General features: G+C 44.3%; 2 protein-coding genes across 5 annotated transcripts in view; one reads left to right on the forward strand and one right to left on the reverse strand.

The window, feature by feature from the left end:
- Lgals8 (galectin 8) lies at positions 1-19,857 on the forward strand. Of its 4 annotated transcripts, none has more exons than XM_051194743.1 (10): positions 1-65; positions 4,826-4,972; positions 8,236-8,324; positions 9,613-9,823; positions 11,301-11,420; positions 11,992-12,048; positions 13,320-13,346; positions 14,156-14,244; positions 15,701-15,866; positions 19,101-19,857. In XM_051194743.1, the coding sequence occupies exons 2-10, from the start codon at positions 4,931-4,933 to the stop codon at positions 19,248-19,250; spliced, it is 951 nt and encodes a 316-aa protein (XP_051050700.1). In that variant the 5' UTR covers positions 1-65; positions 4,826-4,930; the 3' UTR covers positions 19,251-19,857. The 4 variants fall into 4 exon arrangements, with proteins under 4 accessions (XP_051050700.1, XP_051050699.1, XP_051050701.1 ...); XM_051194742.1 differs by lacking the exon at positions 1-65 and adding an exon at positions 3,081-3,182; XM_051194741.1 differs by lacking the exon at positions 1-65 and adding an exon at positions 3,340-3,587.
- Positions 19,858-21,348: 1,491 nt separating this feature from the next.
- The window catches only part of Heatr1 (HEAT repeat containing 1), a 46,143-nt gene continuing 44,305 nt past the window's right edge, over positions 21,349-23,186 (reverse strand). Inside the window, exons 44-45 of the mRNA XM_051194736.1 lie at positions 22,321-22,429; positions 21,349-21,650 (exon numbers count right to left, since the gene is read on the reverse strand). Of these exons, the coding sequence (XP_051050693.1) occupies positions 21,562-21,650; positions 22,321-22,429 (198 nt within the window). The 3' untranslated portion in view covers positions 21,349-21,561. The remainder of the gene's footprint in view (positions 21,651-22,320; positions 22,430-23,186) is intronic.

Here is a 23,186-nt window from a genome sequence, read left to right on the forward strand (position 1 = left end):
TAGAAGCTTGCTTCTCTCAGCTGAAACACTAAGGCGTGGGGCATGAAACCTGTAGAACATAAGAGGTAAGCTTTGTGAATCTCAACAGAGGCCTGGCTGGGGGGGAAGAGGTTCGGTGCTCTTGGGCGATGCTGCACAAGTGTGGGGGACATCTAGGCAAAGTGACAGGATTCTGAGCCAGGGAGACAGGCATCAGCAGAATGCTTGTCACACGTGAGGGCCTGCGGTCGATGTTAATAACCACCTAAAAAGCCAGGTGTGGTGTGTATGCTCATAATCTCAGTACTGGTAGAAATAGGAGGATCTCTGGGGCGTGCAGGCCAGCTAGTCTAGCCACATCCAAAAGCTCCAGTTCCCAGTGAGACACCTGTCTCAAAAAGCAAGGTGGATGGCTCTGGAGAATCGACACCCAAGGTTAAGCTCTGGACTCTACCGGCATTTTGGTAGGTAGCCACATGATAGTAAATGTTTTACATCTGGCTTTCAAGAGAAAGACCTAAGAGGGAGTACTTGCTTATTTTCTTAGTTAGTAAAGAGTCTTGTCCTGGCCCAGGTATCAACACAAGTGTGAAAGCACAAATTGGTCCTCATAGCTGGGATGAGCAGACGTTAATCTTCACTAAGTGTTCTTGAACTTCTGGCTACAACTCACTAGTTACTAGTGGTCTTGCCAACGTTTTAGTGGATTATAAATGGCATTTTTAACTCTTTGGGTTTTTGTTTGCTTTTTGAGAAAGAATTTCTCTGTGTAGCCCTGGTTGTCCTAGAATTCATTCTGTAGACCAGGCTGGCCTCAAACTCAGAGATCTGCCTGCTTCTGCCTCCTGAGTGCTGGGATTAAAGGTGTGTGCCACCACCTCCTGGCTGCATTTTTAATCTTAAAAATATTTTTATTTTGTATGTTTGACTACACATATGTCTGTGCACCATGTGTGTACACAAATAGCATTTTTTAAATGGACAAATCAATCTCAGAATGAGTTTGTGAAAACATGTTTTTTTTTCATTGAAACATAAGAAGTCACAGTGGAAACAGTTCTCAGTGTGGTTCGTGGTTACAAAGTCTAAAAGCTGTCACTGTTGTATTATCTCTTAAGATAAAAACAAAACTGAATGCACACATAATTTTAGTACTTGGGAGAATGAAGCAGGAGGAATGAGGAGTTCAAAGTTAATCTGAACTACATAGAACCACAGCATCTCAAAAATACCCACCCTTCAAAAATGAAAATCTTTAAAAAAAAAAACAATTTGTGTGTATAATTGTATTTGTGTGTATTGTGTGTCACACACCCACACACGAGTGGAGGAAGCTGCAGAGGCCAGAAGTGAGTACCATTCTTTGGACCTAGCATTGCAACTGATTGTGAACTGCAATTGTAGGTGCTGAGAACCAGATTCAGGTCTTCTGCAAGCACCATGTATATTCTAAACTTCTGAGGCATCTCTCCAGCCCCAGTGAACACTGTTCTTTACCCTTCCATTCTGTTGCTATGGCTGTTTCTCAGTTCTTCCCAGCAGAGTGCTTTTCAATGTTTAAGGCTACTATTTCCACCATTTCTTAACCTCTCATTTCTTCACTACTTTAAAGTCAGATCCCAGTGACCTCTGCTGCTATGCCCATTGATCCTGTTTGTGTTGTTTGACCCCTCAGAGAATTTAGCACACCTGTATGCTCTCGTTTGTGTGCTTGTAGTACAGCGCCACTTACATTCTCTCTTCCTGGAATTTTCTCCTCAGGGCTCTAGCCAAGGCTATTTTCTCCTATCTGCTCTCCTGGGGGACCTCATTCCCATGACCTCATCTCACATTCCACTGCCAGCCTCAGCTCCATGAGCATTTTTGCACTAGCCATTCCCATAACTTGAAATGCATCCAGCATTGAGGTAAATTTATCTTAACTTCATTTAGCCTTGTGAAGAAGTTGTAGACTAAAGCAAAACTGGATACTCGATTGCTCTTTACTCACCAATAATGTAGCAGTCCATCCAATGATTAGGGACGTGTTTCTTTAGAGGATTTATTCAAGGTATTAGGAATGTGTATGGCAAAATCCCTTTCTCAAATCAAAACTTGAAATACAGTTACAACTACAATGCTAAGGCATAAATCCAGTTATTCAAGTAGAATCTTGAGGAGTGAATCAAATTTAGAAAAGGGACAAGAGGAAGAAAGAGGAAAAAATAACAGTGAATCGGAACACGAGGCTTGAAATGAATTCAAGTTCAAAACAAAATAAAATGCACAACCAGAGGGGGGGAAAACCCACAAATGGCCATGTCAACATGTCTTTCAAAAACAAACACCGGCAAAAGTTAAGAACAAAACTTTGAACTCTTTAGTACACCAAAACTAGGCAGCTGCTCAAAGTATACTTTTATTTGTATTCTTGTTTGTACAAAGCAGGCCAAACTGTCAGCAGTGCAGGCCCCTGACTGTGAAATTGCTTATTGACTATCTACTCTGCTCAGATTCGAGCACCAAATCGTTCCACTTAGCAAAACCCAGCACAGAATAATTGGCGAGTCCCACTGTCGGCGCATCCAGACCACTGCTCACAGATTGGGATTTCCTGCGGGGGCAATACTGAACCGATTTCTTCTACACCTAGGGCGAGTAGCAGGCAAAAAGGAGAGGCTGCTAAATACAATTGGCTCGTAGCTTTGCTCGTCTCTGGCCCAAGGCTGCAAGGGACAAAGAAGCGGGAGGGCCCTGGCCCCAAACACATCTGGCCACGATTACTCTTTAAATGCGTTTTTATCACCCTTAAGATATAGTGTGTGTCCGAGGGTGACCCAGAATTCCTTAAATTCCCCCAATAAGATCCCCAGGATGACCTTAAATTTATGATCCTCCTGCCTCTACCTCGAAAGGGCTGGGATTCGAGGCAATACACCCTGATCAGTTAGTGTAGAGTTGGTTAGAAATGAACCTGGAGGCTTCCAGCACGATAGGTAAACAAGCTCAGCCACCCACCTCCCGCAGCAATCCAGTGGTCTGCGTGGGAGGCAGGAAGAACCCATCGCCCTGCCTCGCAGCACTCGGATGCCCCGCCCCTGCCGTCGTGCACACGGAAACGGCCGCGGACTAACCCCGCCCGCAGCCTGTAGCCGTGTGGGGAACCCGGACGGTGTCCTGCAGGGGACACGTCAGAGCGCAGCGCCTTCTAGCACCGCACTGGGGTGAGTTCGGACGACGCCGGACTCAAGAGTCTTCGGGTTGTCACGGTCTCCAGATAGGAATTCGAAGGGTGGTTCGAGTGTGGACACGCCGTCCCGCCGTCCCCATCCGACGCGCGCACTGGGCTCCGGGCACCGGGAGGTGGTAGTGGGTTGATGCTTGTAGGCTTGTCCTCCGACTGGAGTGTCGGGACAGCGCTGCCAGCCGCGGGTGAGACCTCTCCTTTCTGCGCCTCCCCAGTTGTGGTCTCCATCCCCAGCAGGGGAAAGGGCAAGAGTCACCTGGATTCCCAAGAATGACAGGCCCCGGGGCAGTTGATTGACAGCTCTGCCACTCTGTGATCCCAGACATGCACTTTAGGATGCTGAGTCATTCGACCCCAATGTTGAACGTGGGGAAAACGCAAGGTCTCTAGGTTTGGGGCTCATGGTAAAATCTAAAGCGATGACTTCTTTTGGCTGCAATGGTGAGACTTGCCTAGAGACTTCGGGGAATAGTTATTTAATGCCAGCCTGTGTCATCTGGATCTCTCTCTGGACAAGATATCAATTATGGATGTGGTGATGGCAATTCTTGTCTCCTTTTTGCTCTGGTTCCTGCTTCCTGAATTGCACGGGACGAACTAAAGGTTCGGAGGTTTTGAATAAATTGATAGTCAATGACAAATACTAGGTAGGGGCCCAAGTTTGTCTTTTAGGGTGTAACCAAGAAAGATCCAATTTTCTTTTTTTTTTTCCCAGCAAAAACTGACAGAGTCGGTGAGTGCATGGTGTCATACAGCCTGACAGAACTGTAGGAAGTAAACTGCGGAAAACTCTAGTTTCGTTTTTCTGGCTTGGTTCTGGTTTGAGTCATCAGCCCTAGAGGGAGTAAAATGTATTACTGGGAAAGGAGTACTGGAGGTATCTTTAAGAACCAGGTTGATGCAGAACATTTTATGTAGTATTCAGAGGAGTGGCTAGACCTCCCCACCCCACCTCCAACTTACTTAATTTGGCTAACTGAAGAAGAACAATCTTTACTAGTAATAATAGCTAACACATACTGAGATATTTTCCACTATTTAAGCTTGTTTAATCCTCACAGCAGTCCTATGATGTGATTCTTGCTTGTTCTACAAACAGGAAAAGTTAAATGACTATTCTCATAGTTTCATTGGACTGTTTGCATAGTACTTGCCATTGTTATAGTTTAGGGTTTTGCAGTGTTTTTGCGTTAGGGATTGAACCCAGGACCTTGAGCATATTAGACAACCCCTAAGTCCTTTCCCCAACTGTGTGTGTGTGTGTGTGTGTGTGTGTGTGTGTGTGTGTGTGTGTGTGTTGAGGATTGAACCCAAGGTTCTAGGCATACTAAGCACAATGTAAATGACCACAGATGTCTGTAGAGACACGAAGCTCTCTGTGAGTTTGAGGCCAGCCCCGTCTACAGAGTGAGTTCCAGGACAGTCTGTACAGAGAAACCTTGTCTCAAACCTCCATTCCCCCACCCCCATGAAAAAAAGAAAAAGAATGTAGGGTAGGTCTTTGGTTATACTAACATCCTATTATTTGGTAGCTATTGGTAAAGTAATAGGATTTGTATATGAAAGTCTGATGTGTAGAAAAATTATGCATGCTTGCTTTTCTATTTTGTTTTCACACAGGGCAAGTTTTCAATTTGAGTATTCTTTAAATGAAACATTCATAAAGCCTGATATAAAGAAGACAGACTTCAATCAACAATATCAATAAAAAGTTGGAAAAGAAAGATGTTGTCCTTAAACAACCTGCAAAATATCATCTATAACCCGGTAATACATGTTTGGCAATTTTTTTTTTTTTTTTGCCTATAGTAAGAGTGACCAAAAATGCACTCGTTATTATCCATTGGGGGCCAGACATGAACACAATTCAGTTAGTTAGCATGTATGACATTTCCCTGGGAGATTGACACTGTGATGGGTACTGGCTGAAAAGTAGATGGGACTCTTGTTTTCAGGTGAGTGAACAATGACAGTACAGGGCAATGAGAAATGTGGGACAGGTAATGTAAGGGCCCTGGGAGGTGGCATGTCTCAGACCAAAAGCATAACTTTTAAAGGAAAATGGATTTCTTATTCTACATAGTTTTTTCCTTCTTGCTTTTTTATGTTTTTATTGGCTGTGTACATGGTATGTGTGCATGTATATACCTTGATGCCAGAACACACGCATGAAGGGAAGGTCCAGGAACAACTTTTGGGAAATTCTATCCTACCATTTGGTTCACAGAGTTGAACTGAGGTAGTCAGATCTGGCAGCAGGCACCTTGACTGGCTGAGTTGTCCTACTGGCTTGCTTGCTATTCCCTTCTTTCTCATCTCTCTATCTCTAGCTACCATCTGTCTGTTCTGTCTATGCTGTGGAATAATCCTTCTGAATGCTGTGAATTTGTATTCCTCTCATTGGCTGATAATAAAGCTAAATTGGCGTATAGCCAGATAGAATGAGGCTAGATGGGAAAGCCAAACAGGGATATAGGGAGAAAGTGGGGCAGAGTTGGGAGAGATGCAAGCCAGCCACCAGAGGAACAAGACATGCTAGAGAAGAGGTAAAGCCACTAAGCCATGTGTCAAATGTTGATTAATAGAGATGGTATAACAATCCTGAACTTTAGGCTGAATATTTTGTAATTAACATAAGTTTTTGTGTGATTAATTGGGACCAGACAGCTGGCAGCTGGGACAAAAGAAAAGCTCCACCTCTGTTTACATATCATCTATCTATCTATCTATCTATCTATCTATCTATCTGTCATCCATCTATCTATCATCTATCTGTCATGTATCATCTATCTATCATCTATATCATTCACCTATCTATCCTCTATCATTCATCTATCTATCATCTATAATCTATATATCATCTATCTGTCTGTCTATCTATGTATGGGATAGAACCTATGGCTTCATGATTTGGGTGTATTCTACCACTAAGCCACATTTCCACCCTTCCACTGTTCATTTGTTAGGTTTTTTGTTTATTTTGAGATAAGGCATTGCTGTTCAGTCTGAGATCAAACTTGAACTCCTGCCTCAGCCTTAGTACTGGGATTATTTATAGACTGGTGTGTTCTGCCACACCTGGATTTTTGTCATTGCTTTTAAATGAGAACTGTCCACAAGAAGTTAATGTTCAGGCTTCCCCTCTGTTTTTCCAATACTGCTTGGTAGTGGACACTGTAGGAGGGGAAATATCAGTGGTGAGAGGCCCATACAAAGCATGTTGTCCAGTTCAGGCTGCTGCTAAGAGTCCCTGACTAATTGCTGAAAAATGCACTCCACATCATGGTCCTTTCAGAAACCTGTGAAGTGCCTGCTTTGATTTTCTGTGCTTGTGAGATAGATACACCTGATTTCTTCTTACCACTGCAGTGTGAACAGAGGCCTGACATAGGGCCATGGTTTTTTTGGTTACCTCCAAGGAGACTCTTGGGCAGTGGAAATGGCAAAAGTCACTGAAGTAAGGTGCCAAGTCAGTTGTGTGTTTGTGTTGAGGACATAGTAGCTGTAATTTTTCTCCCTAATCTTCATAGAGTCATAGGGAAAGAAAGGTTTAGCATCACACCAAACAAACTGAGTTTTGGGGAGAAATAGCCTTACGTGGCAAAGGGTTCAAAAGGGAAGGTCTACAAAATTTGACACTAGTGACTTCAAGTGACTTTATGTATGTTATAGTTAAAAATATTTCAAGGTTGTGGACTGGAAATTAACAAGACCGGGCTTCTGTGCATGTGTTAGTGTGTATGTGTCTGAGCATGTGTATGAGAGAGTGCATGTGTGTATGTGTACATGGTAAGTGTATGTGTTTGTAAGTGTATGTGCATATGATTTTTTTTTCTGTACATGGTGTGATGAAGTCAGGAACTGTTACCTTTTCATTTTGACCTCGTGAATGTTTTAGTGTTCTTAGTCCAGACTGGTGCAAGCTCTGTCCACATTAAAACAAACACTTCTTGGGAAAAAACAAAGTACACTTTGTGGTGGTGCCTTTTTTCCTATTTGGCTTATTTCTTTCATTAGTTTCACTGAAAGAATCTGAAGAATTAAAAGCTAGACTCACTCTTCTCCATTCAAATTGAGTAATATCTAAGATGTTGTCTTCATTCACACCAGAAATGCTGTCACATGGAATCTGTGGGATTTTCATCATTGTCCCATAGATTCTGTAGTTGTTGCTCTTGGTACTCTTGTATTTGTTTTGTGAGATGAGAGCTGGCATCTCACCTTGTAGCCCAGGCTGTCTCCATCATACATCAGTCTTTTGCCTCAGCTTACCAGCTGCTGAGATTGCAAGTTGAGCCACCACACCTGGCTTGTAGAGAGCTGAAGGCAAGAAGTTAGTAAACATGTGTCTGGCTGGCTGGTACTCCTCATTCATAAACCACTCATCGCCATTAACCCCAGCTGGAGCTGAAGAATGGCTCCTTCTAAAAGCAGGTCCCTAAGGCTACACCCATTGTGCTGAGTCACCAGCACAGGCTTATGATCATAGCTGTTGAGTTGTTGCGGCCAAAGGGCAGGGAGCAGCTCTGCCAGAGGAGAGGCACAGGGGCAGAGCCGGTACATGCCCCCAGCCTCTGAGATCCTCCACGTGGACTCGTCTGGTGGGGAGGCTCTGAAGACTTGGGGATTGTATCCAGTGCTGGTCACATGGGCACTCACACACATGATTACTGCAGACACCCAGATGAAAGCTACAGGTGTCTTGTTGTTGAGGGCAATAAGTGTTTTCTTGGAAACTCAAGTGTAGGCCCCAGTCAGGGGCCAGCATTTCAAGGGCAGAGCTCTGCTTCACTCTCAGTTCTTAATCTACTACAGTATCTCATTCATCATCTCTACTCAGCCTTTAAAATACAGGTTGTGAGCTGGGCATAGTGCCTACCAGCAGTCAGTGCTTGGGATGCAGAGAGGCTGGAGAGTCAGAAGTTCAAGGCCATCTGTTACTAGCCTCCACTGTTCACTGAGTTTAGTTATAATCGCCTTGTAACTGAATTTGTTTATGAAAATACATTTGTCAAACTTCTTTCCCGTAGACAATCCCCTATGTTGGCACTATTTCTGAGCAGCTGAAGCCTGGCTCTTTGATTGTAATCCGTGGACATGTTCCTAATGATGTGGACAGGTAAGCTCATTGTGTCCTGTGGAAATCCCCCAGTGACTATGGAGAGGCCACTTTAATGCTTTGAGTCTTGCTGTTTCACTAGCAGCCCTGCTGGGGTGTGAGGAGGATGAGTAACGGGGTGAAGGTTACCGCTGTTCCTTGTTTTGAGACAGGGTCTCTACATAGTCCTGGCTGTCCTCAAACTCACAGAGATCTGCCTGCCTCTGCCTCCTGCGTGCTAGGGTTAAAGGCATGTGCCACCATGCCCAACTGGTTACTGGAATTTTTTTATATCATTGCTGTAAGTCTGGTTTCAATATAAACAGATGCACTGATAGAAAAGAGGGTTGTTCTATAACAGGACTGTCACAGTGTCTCTCAAGACAGTCTCGGTGGCTTTGCTGAGTGTCTGCTTTGGGTATAAACGCAGGGTGTGTTGGTTTCTTGTTACTGAGAAAAGCAGCAAAAGGAAGAAAGGTTCACTTTAGCTCATGATTTGAGGGTACCATCCATCCCAGTGGAGAATAAGAACAACTGTTCCATGGTGGCAGGATCTTAAGGCAGCTGATCACATTTGTCCCTAGTCAGGAAGGTGACACTCAGCTCACTGTCTCCTTTTTTCTTTTGTATTCAGTCAGGGACTCTTGTCTGCTACCCATGTTCAGGATGGGTCTTCCCTCCTCAGTCACATCTTTCTGGAAAATGCTCTTACAGACACACCAAGTGCAGTGTCTCCTAGGTGACCCAAAATGCAGTTAGGTAGACAAGAGTAACCATCGTGTCAGAGTTGACCTCAGCTCTGAGTGGCTGACACTGTTGATTTAAATGTGTGGAGAAGATCTCACAGAGATCCCTGAGCTTTGTGGTCATTTTGACCCATCAGCTTGTGACTCGCGTACCCCTGGGGGCAGAATCAGGAACCTCAGCTAAAATGCACCCTCACTTTCATGCTTTCAAAGGTGTATGTGCAGCAGGGTTTGGGGCATGGAGTGGGAGTGGATGATGATCAGGTGCTACTCGCTCTGAACACACTCCTCTGGGCCAGGAGTCTCCCTGGAACTTACCTTCTGTTCATCAGCAGACTTGGCCACACAGACAGGCCAGGATCCAGGGCAGTCCCGAAAGGAAAGGTCTTATTCTGGGCTCCTATATCTCAGCTCAGACTGGGCTGTGTTACCGAGGAAGGAGGAAGGGAAGATGGGCGGGCTGCCTGTAGGTGCTGTGGATGCAGGAAGGGGTGCTGGGGGCACTGTACTTCCCCATGGCTCACCTTTATAGGCCCATGTGTTTCTTCTCTGCCCTTGTCCAGATTCCAGGTGGATCTGCAGCACGGCAACAGCCTGAAGCCGAGGGCTGATGTGGCCTTCCACTTTAACCCTCGCTTCAAAAGGTCCAACTGCATTGTTTGTAACACGCTGACAAATGAGAAATGGGGCTGGGAGGAGATCACCTACGACATGCCCTTCCGGAAAGAAAAGTCCTTTGAGATAGTGATCATGGTGTTGAAGAACAAATTCCAGGTAGGTGCTAAGAGAGCCAGGGAGAGTGCGAGTGAGTGAGCTTGAGCCATCTCCGAGGAGACTGGAGGCATCAGATTTGTCATTCCCTGTCCAAATGGAAACACAGGTCCAGAACAGATACTCTTTCTTAGGTCTTCTTTCTTAGGTCTTCTTTCTTCTAGGAGGGCTAAGTTCTGGATCCACACAGCATCATGTTACAGTTAGGGGTGTGGATCACAAAAACCCTTACCTAAGGTGTGGGAAAACCTGCACGAGCAGATTGTTGGTGGCCAGGATGTACCTGAAAGGGCAGGCCTGGATCACAGCCAGATACTGCTGTAGGGCTCTGGAGGTCTTGTGAACTCAACCACTAATTTCCTGAGCTGCACTTTGACTCCAGAGATTCCTTTGAGTGCCAGCCCTGAAACCCACAGAGGGCTTGTAAACAAGGGATCCTCCAGCTCCGGGAGTGTGTGCACATCTTGGTCTAGGTACCTGTGGGACATTGCTCTCTGGAGGCTCCTGCACTCCTCAGTTTGGAGCTCTCCCCTTCAGTCTTGGCCATATAGCTGTACCCACCATGTTTCCCTGGGCTTGCTGTATGTGGGGATTTCTAAAGCTCCTTGAGAGGCCCTACTGTAGACCCTACTGTGGCCCTATTGTGGGCTGTTTATGTCTCCCCCACTAGACTTTGACACACCACCTGGCATTAGGAGGCACTCACAGAGGGCACTTTACCATTCTACACAACTTTAGCTAGCCCATTGAGTAAGCTTTTTACAATGTAGAGATAAGAAATCTTAGATACATCAGAGAGCTCACTGTGTGCTTTTGTTGTTGTTTTTGTTTGTTTTGTTGTTGATGCAGGGCTTCCCTGGGTAATAGCTCTGGCTGTCCTAGAACTCACTCTGTAGACCAGGCTGGCCTCAAACTCACAGAGATCCACCTGCCTCTGCCTCCTGAATGCTGGGATAAAAGGCATGCGCCACCATGCCTGGGGGCAGTGTGCATTCACTTAGTGAAGTCAGCACATACTTGTGCCTCCTATACAGGTGGGCTCTGTCAGAGTGTGGCCCTCAAAGAGGGTTGGGGTAGTAGTTTGGCAGAGCTAACCTGTCTTCTAGGTTTTCAGACCTCATGTGTGATCCTTGGGGCCCTGAGCATCTCCTGGGCACACTCACAGATAGACATATATTCACAAATGTATATGCCTGCAGAGATGACCCAGGCACTTAATCAGACAAGACTCAAGAAGTTCAGGATTCCTGCTAGTGTGGTGGCAGCTGCTTTTAGCCACAGTGTAAGTAGAGATCTGTGGGAAAATAAACCTAAGGAGGCATTCATTCATTCACTTATTTTTGTGGTGCTGGAGATGAAGTCTATGTGGGGCAAAGATTCTACTAGCACAGCTCCACTCCTGCCCTATATGGAGACATTTGTATTTGGATGAGGTTGACCTGTTCACATGCTCTGAGGGCACTGCCTTCTGTGTCTGCAGGTGGCTGTGAATGGAAAGCATACTCTGCTGTATGCCCACAGGATGAGCCCAGAGAAGATAGACACACTGGGCATCTATGGCAAAGTGAATATTCACTCCATTGGGTTCAGCTTCAGCTCGGTAAGTGCCCTTCCACACATACCTGGGGGCTGTGGGGAAAGCGTTTTTCACATTCAGTCAGACCAAATGGTAGGATTTTTTTTTAAAATTTACATCTTCCATTTAGGTAAAAATAACATATATATTACAGACTACTTGGGGCCTGCTCACTTAACCAGGCTTTTGTTATTTGTGGGACCTCAAATCTAGAGTGAGCTTGCAGAGTGGATCCCTTTTTAGCTGGTTAGTGTGTATTTCCTGTTACTGAGAGTGAATAATTATTTCTGTTAAGACCGTTTTCTAAGTATTGGAATTTAAGTTTCTTTGTCACTGATAGCTTGCTCCCAAGGATGTGGACAGTTCACATCTTGGCAGCTGTGCCAGCTGCTATGTGTTCATGATCCTGTAAGCATCAGATCCTGTTCTCACAAACTTGCCAGTTTCGGGTGGATCCCCAGTGTCCAATTGTATTTTTGAAAAATCATAATTCGCAGTACTTTTCCATGCTCAGTGTCACTGCTTTTTTTTAATTATTATGTTCACTATTTTAAAAAGATTCTGATGTTAAAGTTAATCTATGATCTTTTTGTAGGATTTACAGAGTATGGAAACATCTACTCTGGGACTGACACAGATAAGTAGAGAAAATGTAAATATTTGCTCTATGAACCAGCAGTTTAAAAATGTTCTTAGTTACCATCAGTGGAAGGAAGGCTTTATTGAAATTACTGTATTCACTCATGTGTGTGCAGGCACATGTATGTATGTGTGTGTACATGTATGTGGAGGCCAGAGGTCAACTCTGGAAGTCTTCATCAATTATTCTACATCTTTTTTTAAAAATTAGTTTTGCATGTATATGTGTGAAGTATATGCATGTGTATACATGTTCACACGTGTGTTGGCATGTGTGTGAAAGCCAGAAATAGACATTGGATCCCTTCCTTGGTTGCTCTCAGCATTTTGAGGCAGAATTTCTTAATTGAACCCAGAGCTTACCAATTCAGCTAGTGTAAGTAGCTAGCTGCTCCAGAGTTCCTGTCATGTGCTAGGATTACAGGCAGGCCTCCATGCTGGCCCAGCATTTACATGGGTGCTGAGGACTTAAACTCCAGCCCTCACGCTTGTTCTGCAAGTGCCTTCCTCTGGACCTCCCCACTGCTTCCACCTTATCTTTTTGAGACAGGCTTTCTCACTGAGCCTGGGACTGACCCACTGGCTAGACTGGCTGGTCAGCTTGCCCTAGAGATCCTCCTTTCTCTGCCTCTCCAATGCTGGGGTTGCAAGTGTGCAACTCCCATGCCTGGCTTTTGCATGTGTGCATAGCAAGCACCGTGCCACCTGCGCTATCTCCCCAGCTTCACAAAGTTTCTTATGTGAGGTCAGGACAGAAGCAGTCATTTAAGAACCAAGGAGCATATTGTCAGTTAAATGGCCACCACTCTGTGGTCATGTAAAAAGCACTTTGTCACCCTGACTTCTTAAGAGATAATGAAACAAAGCCGTAGTAAATCCCGAACACCAGGTCACTGCAGATGAACTCTGCCCCTTTGTGGCAACAAGAGCAGTTTTAAAATTGACACTTTACTGCTCTGAAGAAAGCAAGGCCTTACACCTGTGCACATGCTTACAGTTGGAATAACAATGTCAGTATTTGGAGGGCTCTTGGGGAGGATAGGTAAGATATGTTTGAAGTTCACATGTAAACCTTTGAACAACCATTAATTTGTGGATGCTAATGTATTCACATGAAGGACAACAGCCTTCACCCCAGTCCATGTTGCTCTTCCTAAGCCCCACAGCGCCTGTCAGGAAGCACAGCACCTGTGTCTCATACCGAGGCATAAGAAACTGATACATGCAGTCATCAGACTGCTCCTTGCAAGCCTGTCAGCCTCACTTTTCTTTCTCTCCCACCAGGTCTGTAAGTCTGGCAAGACACATTTGGTGAGTACTTTTGTTTGGTCATCCCTTGCAGGACATTTTCTAAACGACCCAGAGCATGAACAGCTGAACCTTGAAGGCAGCTGCATTCTTTACACTCTTGACTGTAGAACTGTTTCCTGTAACCTGGGAATAGAGGAGACACTTCTAAAATCATACCCGGAACTGTCTACACCAAGAGCATAGACTGAACTGTCACACTAAAATCCCACCTCCCAGCTGTTTGTCTAAGGTTTGAAGAGACAATGGTTTAACTCTGTATAGAAATTAAATCCTAATGCAGTGGTGGCACACACCTTTAATCCCAGCACTCGGGAGGCAGAGGCAGGCAGATCTCTGTGAGTTCCAGGCCAGCCTGGTCTACAAAGCTACAAAGAGAAACCCTGTCTTGAACGGCCCAAAGCACACACTGTGCATGCGTAATGAAAGAAATTAGGCTCTAATTAACTGCTACAATGTAAACTCTACTCACAGCAGAAGCCCAAGGAAGCCCTTCCTATTGTACTTTTCCCTGGAAAGGAACATCCTCAGGCATGTGTCAGAACCACTCATGTGGGTTGCTGGTCCCATTAGAACTTAGGTCCCACAAAGTGATAGCTCTGCAGCCACATCTCATGCAGGAGGTGTCACCCATGCTTTGAAAACAATCACCAAGTGTTTCCTGTTAGCCAAGAGAGCTTTGCATGGTATCCAGCTGAGATAAAAGCAAAGGTCTGTCTCCTACTGGGGTACCACAGACTCTTAACCCTCCTCCATGTTGTTAGGAATCTTGTTGGAAGATTGTCTCAATTCTGACTATGGCCTCTTTTCAGAGCCTGCCATTTGAAGCAAGGTTAAATGCCTCCATGGGCCTTGGACGAACCGTTGTCATTAAAGGAGAAGTGAATACAAATGCCAAAGGGTCAGTATGGCTGCTTCGCCATTGCCTTATGGACTTGGGGTATGTTGGTGGAGCTGGTGTGCTTTCCTGAAAGGAGGGACCAGAGTGGTATAAGGTCCCACTAAAGAGTTGTTGGTAGAGTCAGAACTAGGGACAGTGTCTGCCTGGGGTCCCTTTTAGTCAGGTATGTGGGATTTTTGTTCACGAGGCTCCTCTTGCCTAGGGTATACTCACTGTACGAAACTTGGGGTCACATATCCTAAGCCAAGTTCAGCTATCCATCCTCAAGGAGCCAATGAAAAGAGCCAAATTAATAGTGGAAAATAGAAAAGGAGTTATTCAATGCAGAAAGAGGATTTACTCAATGTGGCCACATGGGGAAGAGCAAGAGGACCAGTGACCCCTAGAGTGCATCTGTGGGGTCCTGTGGCACAGTTAGTTTAAATAGAGGGCCAAGGACCTGTACATCTCAGCAGTCCTAGTCAAGGTGTGGTCCCACCACCACTGGCCCATTATTGTTGAGGCTTCAGTCTCGTCCCGTTAACAAGTTGCAAATATTTTTTCCAGGCAACAAGTCCCCACTCTTATTAGTGCTATTTCCCTCTCCTAGCTTGAGGTTCCTGGGAAATCCCCATTTCCTGGGTTCATTATTTCAACAGTCTGGTAGCTGAGGAACACAAGTCCCTCTTTATAATACCTTCATTTTGCCAGGACAGTCACCCCAGGTCACACCCAGATGAAGGTTCTCTTCTGTGATACACAATAGTCTACTTTAAGAATCTTCTCTGGGTCGGGCCTAATCCCAGGATGTGGGAGGCAGACAGGAGGATCCCAGGAGGGACTCTTTATCAAAATAAGGTAGAAGGGTTAGAGATGGCTGTGATTAAAAAGTTGTGCAGCTTTTGCAGAGGTCAGTTTCCAGCACCAATGCCAAGCAGCTCACAGCTTCCACTAACTCCTGCTCCAGGGCATCTGGTGCCCTCTTTTGGCCTTCACAGGTACTGGTATTATGTACATGCACGTAGCCATGCATGTATGCATAATTAAAAATAATAAAATTAATTCTTAAAAATGAGTGAGTTAGAAAGCAGTATTGTAAGATACCCAGTGTCAACCTCTGGCTTGTGTGCACACCCACCCCCACGTATTACACAGACACACACTCACACTTTTTTCTAAGATGTCCACATTCTTGAATGCTTTTGAAATGAGATCTATTTCTTAGGTAGTAGCATGCTTTCAAAAAGGGAACATGTAGAATTGATCGTGAATGCCTGCATTGAGGGACCCTGAGTCCTGCAACCTGAAGTACTTGTTTACTTGTTCTTGGTTTCAGCACTGATCCTAGTCTCATGTTGCAAATGAGTCAGTGGCATGCAAATTCAGAGTTAGAAGCCCATTCCCAATGTTCCCATGTGCAGGGTTTGTAGTTACAACTGCAGTTCCAGTCTAAGTTCTTTTTTTCTGTCTTTTACAGCTTTAACGTTGACCTAGTGGCAGGAAAATCAAGGGATATCGCTCTACACTTGAACCCACGTCTGAACATGAAAGCATTTGTAAGAAATTCCTTTCTTCAGGATGCCTGGGGAGAAGAGGAGAAAAATATCACCTGCTTCCCATTTAGCCCTGGAATGTACTTTGAGGTGAGATTATGGTTTTTGTTTTGCTTTGTTTTGAAATGGGGCAGGAAAAAAAGAATCCTGAGAACATAGTAAAAAAATAACTTTCATTTAAATCAAACCCAATCCTCTATATAGGGATTGTGTTCAGCCACTGTGGAGGGAGTAATATGAACACAGGCCATTGGTGTAAACAGCAGGGCTAGTACACTTGACATCCCAGAATACTTGACATTTGTCATATTGACAATATCTGTGTAACCCCAAGTTCCTGAACGTTGTCTCAGGACCAAAAATACAGATCTATTCTTTTTTGCCTGAGTGCATGTGCTTGTGTAGGTGTATACACGTGTGTGCACTCGTGTATGTGTGTGCACGCGCGTGTGTACACACACACACAGTTGCTGTTAGGTTTATGTCAGGCCTCTTTCTGTAGCTCTCCCCATTTTTGAGACACATCTCTTTCCGAGCCTGGAGCTCACTGATTGGCTAGGTTAGCAAACAAGCCTTAGGATCTACATCTCTGCATCCCAGCACTGGGAATAACAGTACATGCCACCACACCCAGAGATTCACTTAACTCATGTCCTATGCGAAACACTTTATTTACTGAGTCATCTCCCCAGCCCCACTTGTAAGTAGCTACATGAGAACCCTAAAATTGTGTGCTTGTACTATCCATGGCCTCCACAGTTCCAGATGGCAGTATTTCTTTCTAAAAGCTGGTCCTGTTGTAAGTAAAGACTTGTACATAAGTTCCCAGTATGCATTATGTTAATACATGGCTTTTCCCAAAGCCACCTTTTCTGGGGCGCTTTCTGATTGGAGAGTGATGTCTCCTTGAAATATAGATGCCAGGTGTCTGGTCACTGGCTTAAGTGACCACCTCTCATGGTCCCTCAGGATCATTAGTTTAGGTCATGCTTTACATTTTAGACTTACATGTTGAAACTATTAGAATTATCAGGGACTCATACAGCTGGTTGTTGAAGCACAAATGCCAGGCTGACCAGAATATGTCAACTGGATAGTCATAGTATTTCCAAGTTCTGGGATAAGGAAGCACTCTAGAGCTTGGAGGGTGGGTAGATGTGAACTAGACATGGCAGGTTCCATGAAGTTGTGGGTATTGGCTGTGAATTCAGAAGGCTGAGCAAGATCTGGAAAGTTTAGGGTACTTTGAACAAGTCACTAGAAGAGGGAGGTGTATGTGGCTCAGAGTTTGTGTTTGGCAGGTCCCAAGGGATATGGGGTGCCCTGGGTGGGGACCTCTAAAAGGAAGCTGGTCCTTGTGTCTGAGAGGAAAACAGTGGTTTAACTTGATCCCAATCTATGATGCTAAAATAATGCTGAAAAACAGAAAAATGAAAATTAAAATATTTAACTCCAATTTGACTTATAATTTAGAGGATATTAAGACTAGATGAAGCAGGGGCTGGAGAGATGGCTCTGTGGTTAAGAGTGTGTACTGCTCCTGCTGAACACCTAAATTCAGTTTCCAGTCAGCACCCACACTGGGTGGTTCACCTGTAACTCTAGCTCTGTGGAAATACCTTTGGCCACAGTGGCACATACCCCACAAATAATTAAAACTTTTTACTTGGGTCTTAGGATCCAAACTCAAGTCCTCACACTCACTTGAACAGCAAGTGCGCTTATCCGCTGAGCTATCTCTCCAGCCTCACTCTTTAAAAACGATGCTGGACGTCACAGGCAAGCACACCGAGTCACTAAGCTGCCACCCCTAGTTCTGTTTTAAAATCTCATTCAGTATCTGATTGCACTGATGCACTGTTCAAATACAAAATAGCTTATGTAACACTGAGATTACAAAGCATCAACTTCACTATATTGGATGCTGTTTGGCCTGGCCACACAGTCTGACTACCTCTGAAGGGCTAAGGCCAGAGCAAGCAGAATTTGAGCCAGAAAATTGTCTTTTCCCAGCTGTTCCGAGGTCACTGGTGGGGCGGGCGGGGCGGGGGTGCTTCTCTGCTGTTTCTCTTCCTCTTCTGGGAGACACGTGCAGGTCATTTGCCTTCTTCCTGTTTTTGTTTTCTTGCAGTGTTTTCACTTGTTGCTTTTACATTTATTTGATACAGCAGGGGAACTTGCTAGGATTGCATCTGGCTTCTTGCCCTGCATCTCTACCCCTTTTCTATTGAGCCATACAAGAGGAGATTGTATTATGATTTAAGATTAAATATATGGCACACAAGATCCCTTCCAGCTAGCTGAACTTGGGATTTCCCCCATTCTTGGGGAGATAGCTCAAGTAATAGGTAATTCCCCAGTACCCTGTGTAGCACTACTTCGGTTTAGTTTAGTCAATTATGTTACGTGCTTACTTGCCCCTTGTCCTGACTTCCTGTGGTAGGTTTTCCCATAGCTACCATCTATAGAACCATAACAAGGTTCTTTGCAGATTCATGTTTGATACTCTAGTCTTACCTCTTTGAATTCAGCCAGTCCAAAGCCAGGCTGTGCTGACTTCTAAAGTCACAGCACAGTGAAGAGTCACCAAACTGGCCTTTTCAGAGTGGCCACTTGGTATAGTTAGTGACCCTCCTGGCCTTAAGAGTGTGGCAGTGAAGTGCAGGTGTTTAGGCACTGTAACAGGGTACTGGCTTTGGATATTAGGTTTACTGCTAGGAAAGTGATCGGAAGGATGGGCAGTAGGGATGCATCTGCCAAAATGCCAATAGCTGCAGAGCCTGGAAACTTGACCCTGACAAGCTTTTTGGAAACAGGTAGAGAGGCCAGTATGTTCTGAGCGAGGACAGAGTTAGGATTACTGAATAACTAACTGCTCTCCTTACCGAGTGTCCTGAGCTGTTGGAACATCATCAGTTGACATGGCCAAGACCCTAGCACTGAGGTAGGATAGTCAGGCTCGGTTTCTCAGGGAATGGGTGGGAGACAGTCATCAGCAGCTTTCTGTTAATTCTCAAATACCGCAAGGAGAGACACTTCCCAGCCTTCTAAAAGTCGAGAACAGAAGGGGGGAGAGGGAGGAGGACTCCTGGATGAGAAGGTACCTGGTGAGACACAGTGGACTGAAGGAGATGCCACACAATACATTGGGGATTTGGGTTGCCTTGCCTGTGAAGTCACTCAGAAGGGAAGTCAATGATAGAAGTCTGGGGGAAACATCTCCAAGCAAGCCAAATGGCTTTCCTTTTGACCCTCTGTTAGTATAAAAGAAACAAAATTTAAAACGAAGGGCAGCTATTGATGGTATATCTCCTTCTTTTTCAGATGATAATTTACTGTGATGTCCGAGAATTCAAGGTTGCGGTAAATGGTGTGCATAGCCTGGAGTACAAACACAGATTTAAAGAGCTAAGCAGTATTGATACATTAGCAGTTGATGGTGATATCCGTTTGCTGGATGTAAGGAGCTGGTAGCTACCATGGCTGCCAAAACCCTAAAATACAAATGGCTCATGTGATACTGGCCATGTCAAATGCATCTGGCTTTTACCACATTGTTTATGTTGTTAAGTTGAGCTCATACAACATCAATGTTCTACCTGGTATTCTCAGGTCTGGCCACACAGTGTGGCTATGTCTATGTTCAGAGGAACAAATCTGGGACAATCTCAACTTACCGCTGGTGAGGCTCTGCACATGAGTCCCCTCTTGTAAAATCACAGTCAACAAATATTTAAGTGCTTACTTTAATATACTAGTTAATTGGTAGGGAAGGCATATTTCCTGTGTATGTTCTCTGAGCTGGGCATAGACACAGAGGTGCCCAGAACCAGTGTGGACCCCGTTTTCTGGTACTCAAGATCTCCCATTGTAGGGTCTTTCTGCTGACATTGCATTAACCACATTAGGGGGCATGTGTAGTTAGGTCAGAAAAATATACTAATGGATAGAAAACATTACTTCCCCAGTAATCCTTTTCATAATCAACATCCTACCATATAAGACTACCAAATAACCCTTATTTAGCTGTTGTTGCTTTAAGCTTTATAAAATAATTAATATGCTGAACATGGCAGAAAAACTGAGGCAAAAAAAAAAAAAAAAAAAAAAAAAAATCTGAATTGGCACTAAAGTCTGTGTGTGCCTGTGGCAAAGTGTAGGAAGGAATGGATAAATGTAGTTTGTTAAACCTTCTTGGGTAACTGACATCAAAATGAGTCTTAGTGAATGTGTACAACAGGCACTATCAAAGCAAAACCTACACTGGAGGGTAATGTTGAGTTGGTGTGTAAACCAGCCCTTGCCCCTTTGGGTCTGAAGACATGTCTACATCAGCTGTGAGGTCAGGCACTGCTCTGTCTGCTAAGTCAACTTGCATCAGCAAATTCAACTGCCACACACCTGTAACTTCTACTATTTGACTGGACCTGGGAGAAGCCCTACATAAAGTCTTTAAAGTTCTGATCTTGTTACAGATTTCAAAGTTATGGTGTGAAGAGGAGAAGAGCTAGTTTCATCAGGTCATTTTATTATTAAGCCACAGGATGGAATTCTGTCAGGGCTGAGGAGTGTTCACAGCCAATTCTCCCAGACAGATGTATTCATACATGGGAAATAATATTGTCATCATTTCTTTCTTTTTTAGGAAGGGCTCAATGCAGCAACTGCTAGTCCTTCATTCTTTTCATGGAAATTCAGTATGCTGACTATTGAAAACCTCAAGTTATGACGGGGAGGGGATAGAGCCAAATAATCAGTGGAAAGCCCAGGAGGCTCTAGATATGGGTTGGTGGGTATAACTGGGCAATCCGTGGGGAACCCAGGAGGCTCTAGAACCTCCCAGTTCTGAAAAGCACTCGGGGGAAAAATAAAACCCATTCATAGAAAAGCTTATTTTCATTTCTGTTTTACACAAAGCTATTAGGACTGATTCTGAATAGAATCAATCTTAATTCCCAGATTCTGGTCTTTAAAAAAAAAGCTGCTGGAATTTAATTTAAGTTTCATTGTATAATTCTAAGTTTTATCTCTAAAGTGCAAAATGATATTTTTTGTTTATCATAATTCTACATTAAAATTTTATATTAAATTAAAATGAATACTCTATAGAATAGTTCATCCATGCTGTAGGTCCTGAAGGCAAACTGGTTTAATTCTATTTGAACTCTCATTTTCAGCCTCACTGTAACAATACTAGATAGAGAACTACAAAACTGTTGATGACATTGCTATCCTTCCTGAGAGCTGTTAGTTAGGTGTGGGCTATTTCCTAAACAGCATATTTTATCTCCCTACAAACACAAAAGATGAACAGTGGAGACAAGCACAGCCCCGAGTCAAATTGCATCTTCACCAAAAATTTCTTTTTGAATGAATGTTGTGGCATGATGCCATTTTCTCCACCCAGACCGCTACTGTGGGTGGTAGTACTTACAACACGTATACCACACACGAGGCACTGCAAGGGACAGCGAGATCCCGTGCTTCAGAGAAGTACTAGATCTCAGTACTGAAATTAAACACACCTATCTCACCCGGAACACCAGCCAGGACAAAGACAAATATCAAATAGTTCATATAAAACACCATCCCATTTACTCCTTAGTAACTCTGTACAAAAGGCAGGAGAGGCTTCTGTGGGAACCTATACAGGCAGGGATTTTGTAAAAACATTAAATATTGGCAGATGTGAAAGTACCAAAAGTAATATGGCACCACACCCCCCACATAAGAACAAGAGGGTGGACTCTGTAACAGAGCACAAGGGCGCAGGTTCGAGTCTGCTTCAGAAGTAGCTCTGCAGCGGCTCCCCCAGCACGGTCTCCAGTTGCTGGATGGTCTTCTGGCACTGATGCTCCACCTCTTCACATTCATCTAACACACAAAACCCAGAATTATGAGTGGGCCTGCAGCCATCCTGCCTAACAGACCATTCCACTGGGCACAGAAGCACTGACCCCCACTCCTCCACAGGCATGTTCTTGTTGGCTGCCAAAGAGGATCAAGTCACAAGAAAGGGGCCACATTCAAATCCAAGCCCTAGAGCTCTTGTTAGACACCAGATGCACGGGCAGTGAGACACAAAATTACCTCTCCTTCCTCCATCCCCAATTAATATGAAAGGCATTAGGAGGGATGAGGAGGAGGCATGTCAGTGAAGAGGTGTTCCTGTTAAAGAAGCCCCACCTGCCACTTAGTGCAGTCAACGTCTTTAGCTTTCTGAGTTTCTAGTTTCTTAGAGGGGCAGTGTGAATCTACTGTAAGATTATGTCAGTACCTAACACCGAGTACTAATAAGTACAGCTTGTCATTCTAGTGGACAACTGATTATGATGTAATGGCACAAATATTCATGTAAATATTTGAAGTTATTTCATAAATAATACCATGGCCCACATGAGCAGTACAAACACAGGGCTAGACACCAGTCATGTACTGCAGGCTGCTCTCAGTGACGGTGAGGTGACAGCTTCCTGACTTGTGCTGTGTCAGGGAGCCTGTAGCCACAGGATTTTGCATCACTGTTTATTGGCCTCAGACTTACCTTCCATCAATTCTGCTAGAAAAGGAATGGACTCTGGAAGCAGAACAATGTAATTCTCTCTCAGCTTTTCAGCCACTGCTAGGACAGTAATCAAGGCTGCAAACCGGACCTGGAAGGAATAGGCATCAAGAATGAGGCCGTTTCAACTGTCCTTTGCTGATGTCCATTGCCGTAAGACCTGACCGACACTGAGGACTGCTTTACCTCCTCACTGTGATCGCTCAGTGTGCAACACACACACACACACACACACACACACTTCATGTGCCCATTTGAGAGCTATTTAGAATATGGGTAATCGGCTTCTTAGTGCTTTCAAACTGTGTTCTAGTACTGCAGCACTTTAAAATGTGAAAACCTTCACAACAAACAAAAACAAAAAGCAAAAGCCAGTAAGATAGCTTAGTAGGTGGCCCAAGTTCAGTTCTTAGGACCACACAATGAGGGAAGGAGAGAAAGGACTCTTGCAAGTTGGCCTCTGACCTCCACACATGTAACACATGCAAATTTAAGGAAGTCATAAATGTAACTAAACTGGGGGTAGTTTGTTGGGTTGCCAGAGATGGTACCAACCTGGTGATGGGAGACCTTGGCCCTCTGTAGCAGTGCCTGTATGTCAAGAGACCCACTTGGCTAGTCTCATTTCAGCACTGAATAAAAGTTTGGGTGTTCTCTCCACATACCTTGATTATCATGAGCAATGCAAGTTAACTATGAGGTATCGACAGCAGACTACTGAAATAAAACAGTCCCTTTTCTAGTTTGAAATAATTTTCCTAATTATATTTGATCAAGATTTTCTTAATATGTAATCAAAATAAAATACTAAAATAAATTTGTTTCTACAACTGTGTAAGAACTCCTAA

The sequence above is a fragment of the Phodopus roborovskii genome, unplaced genomic scaffold, assembly GCF_943737965.1.
Source record: "Phodopus roborovskii unplaced genomic scaffold, PHOROB, whole genome shotgun sequence".
Classification (NCBI taxonomy): domain Eukaryota; kingdom Metazoa; phylum Chordata; class Mammalia; order Rodentia; family Cricetidae; genus Phodopus; species Phodopus roborovskii.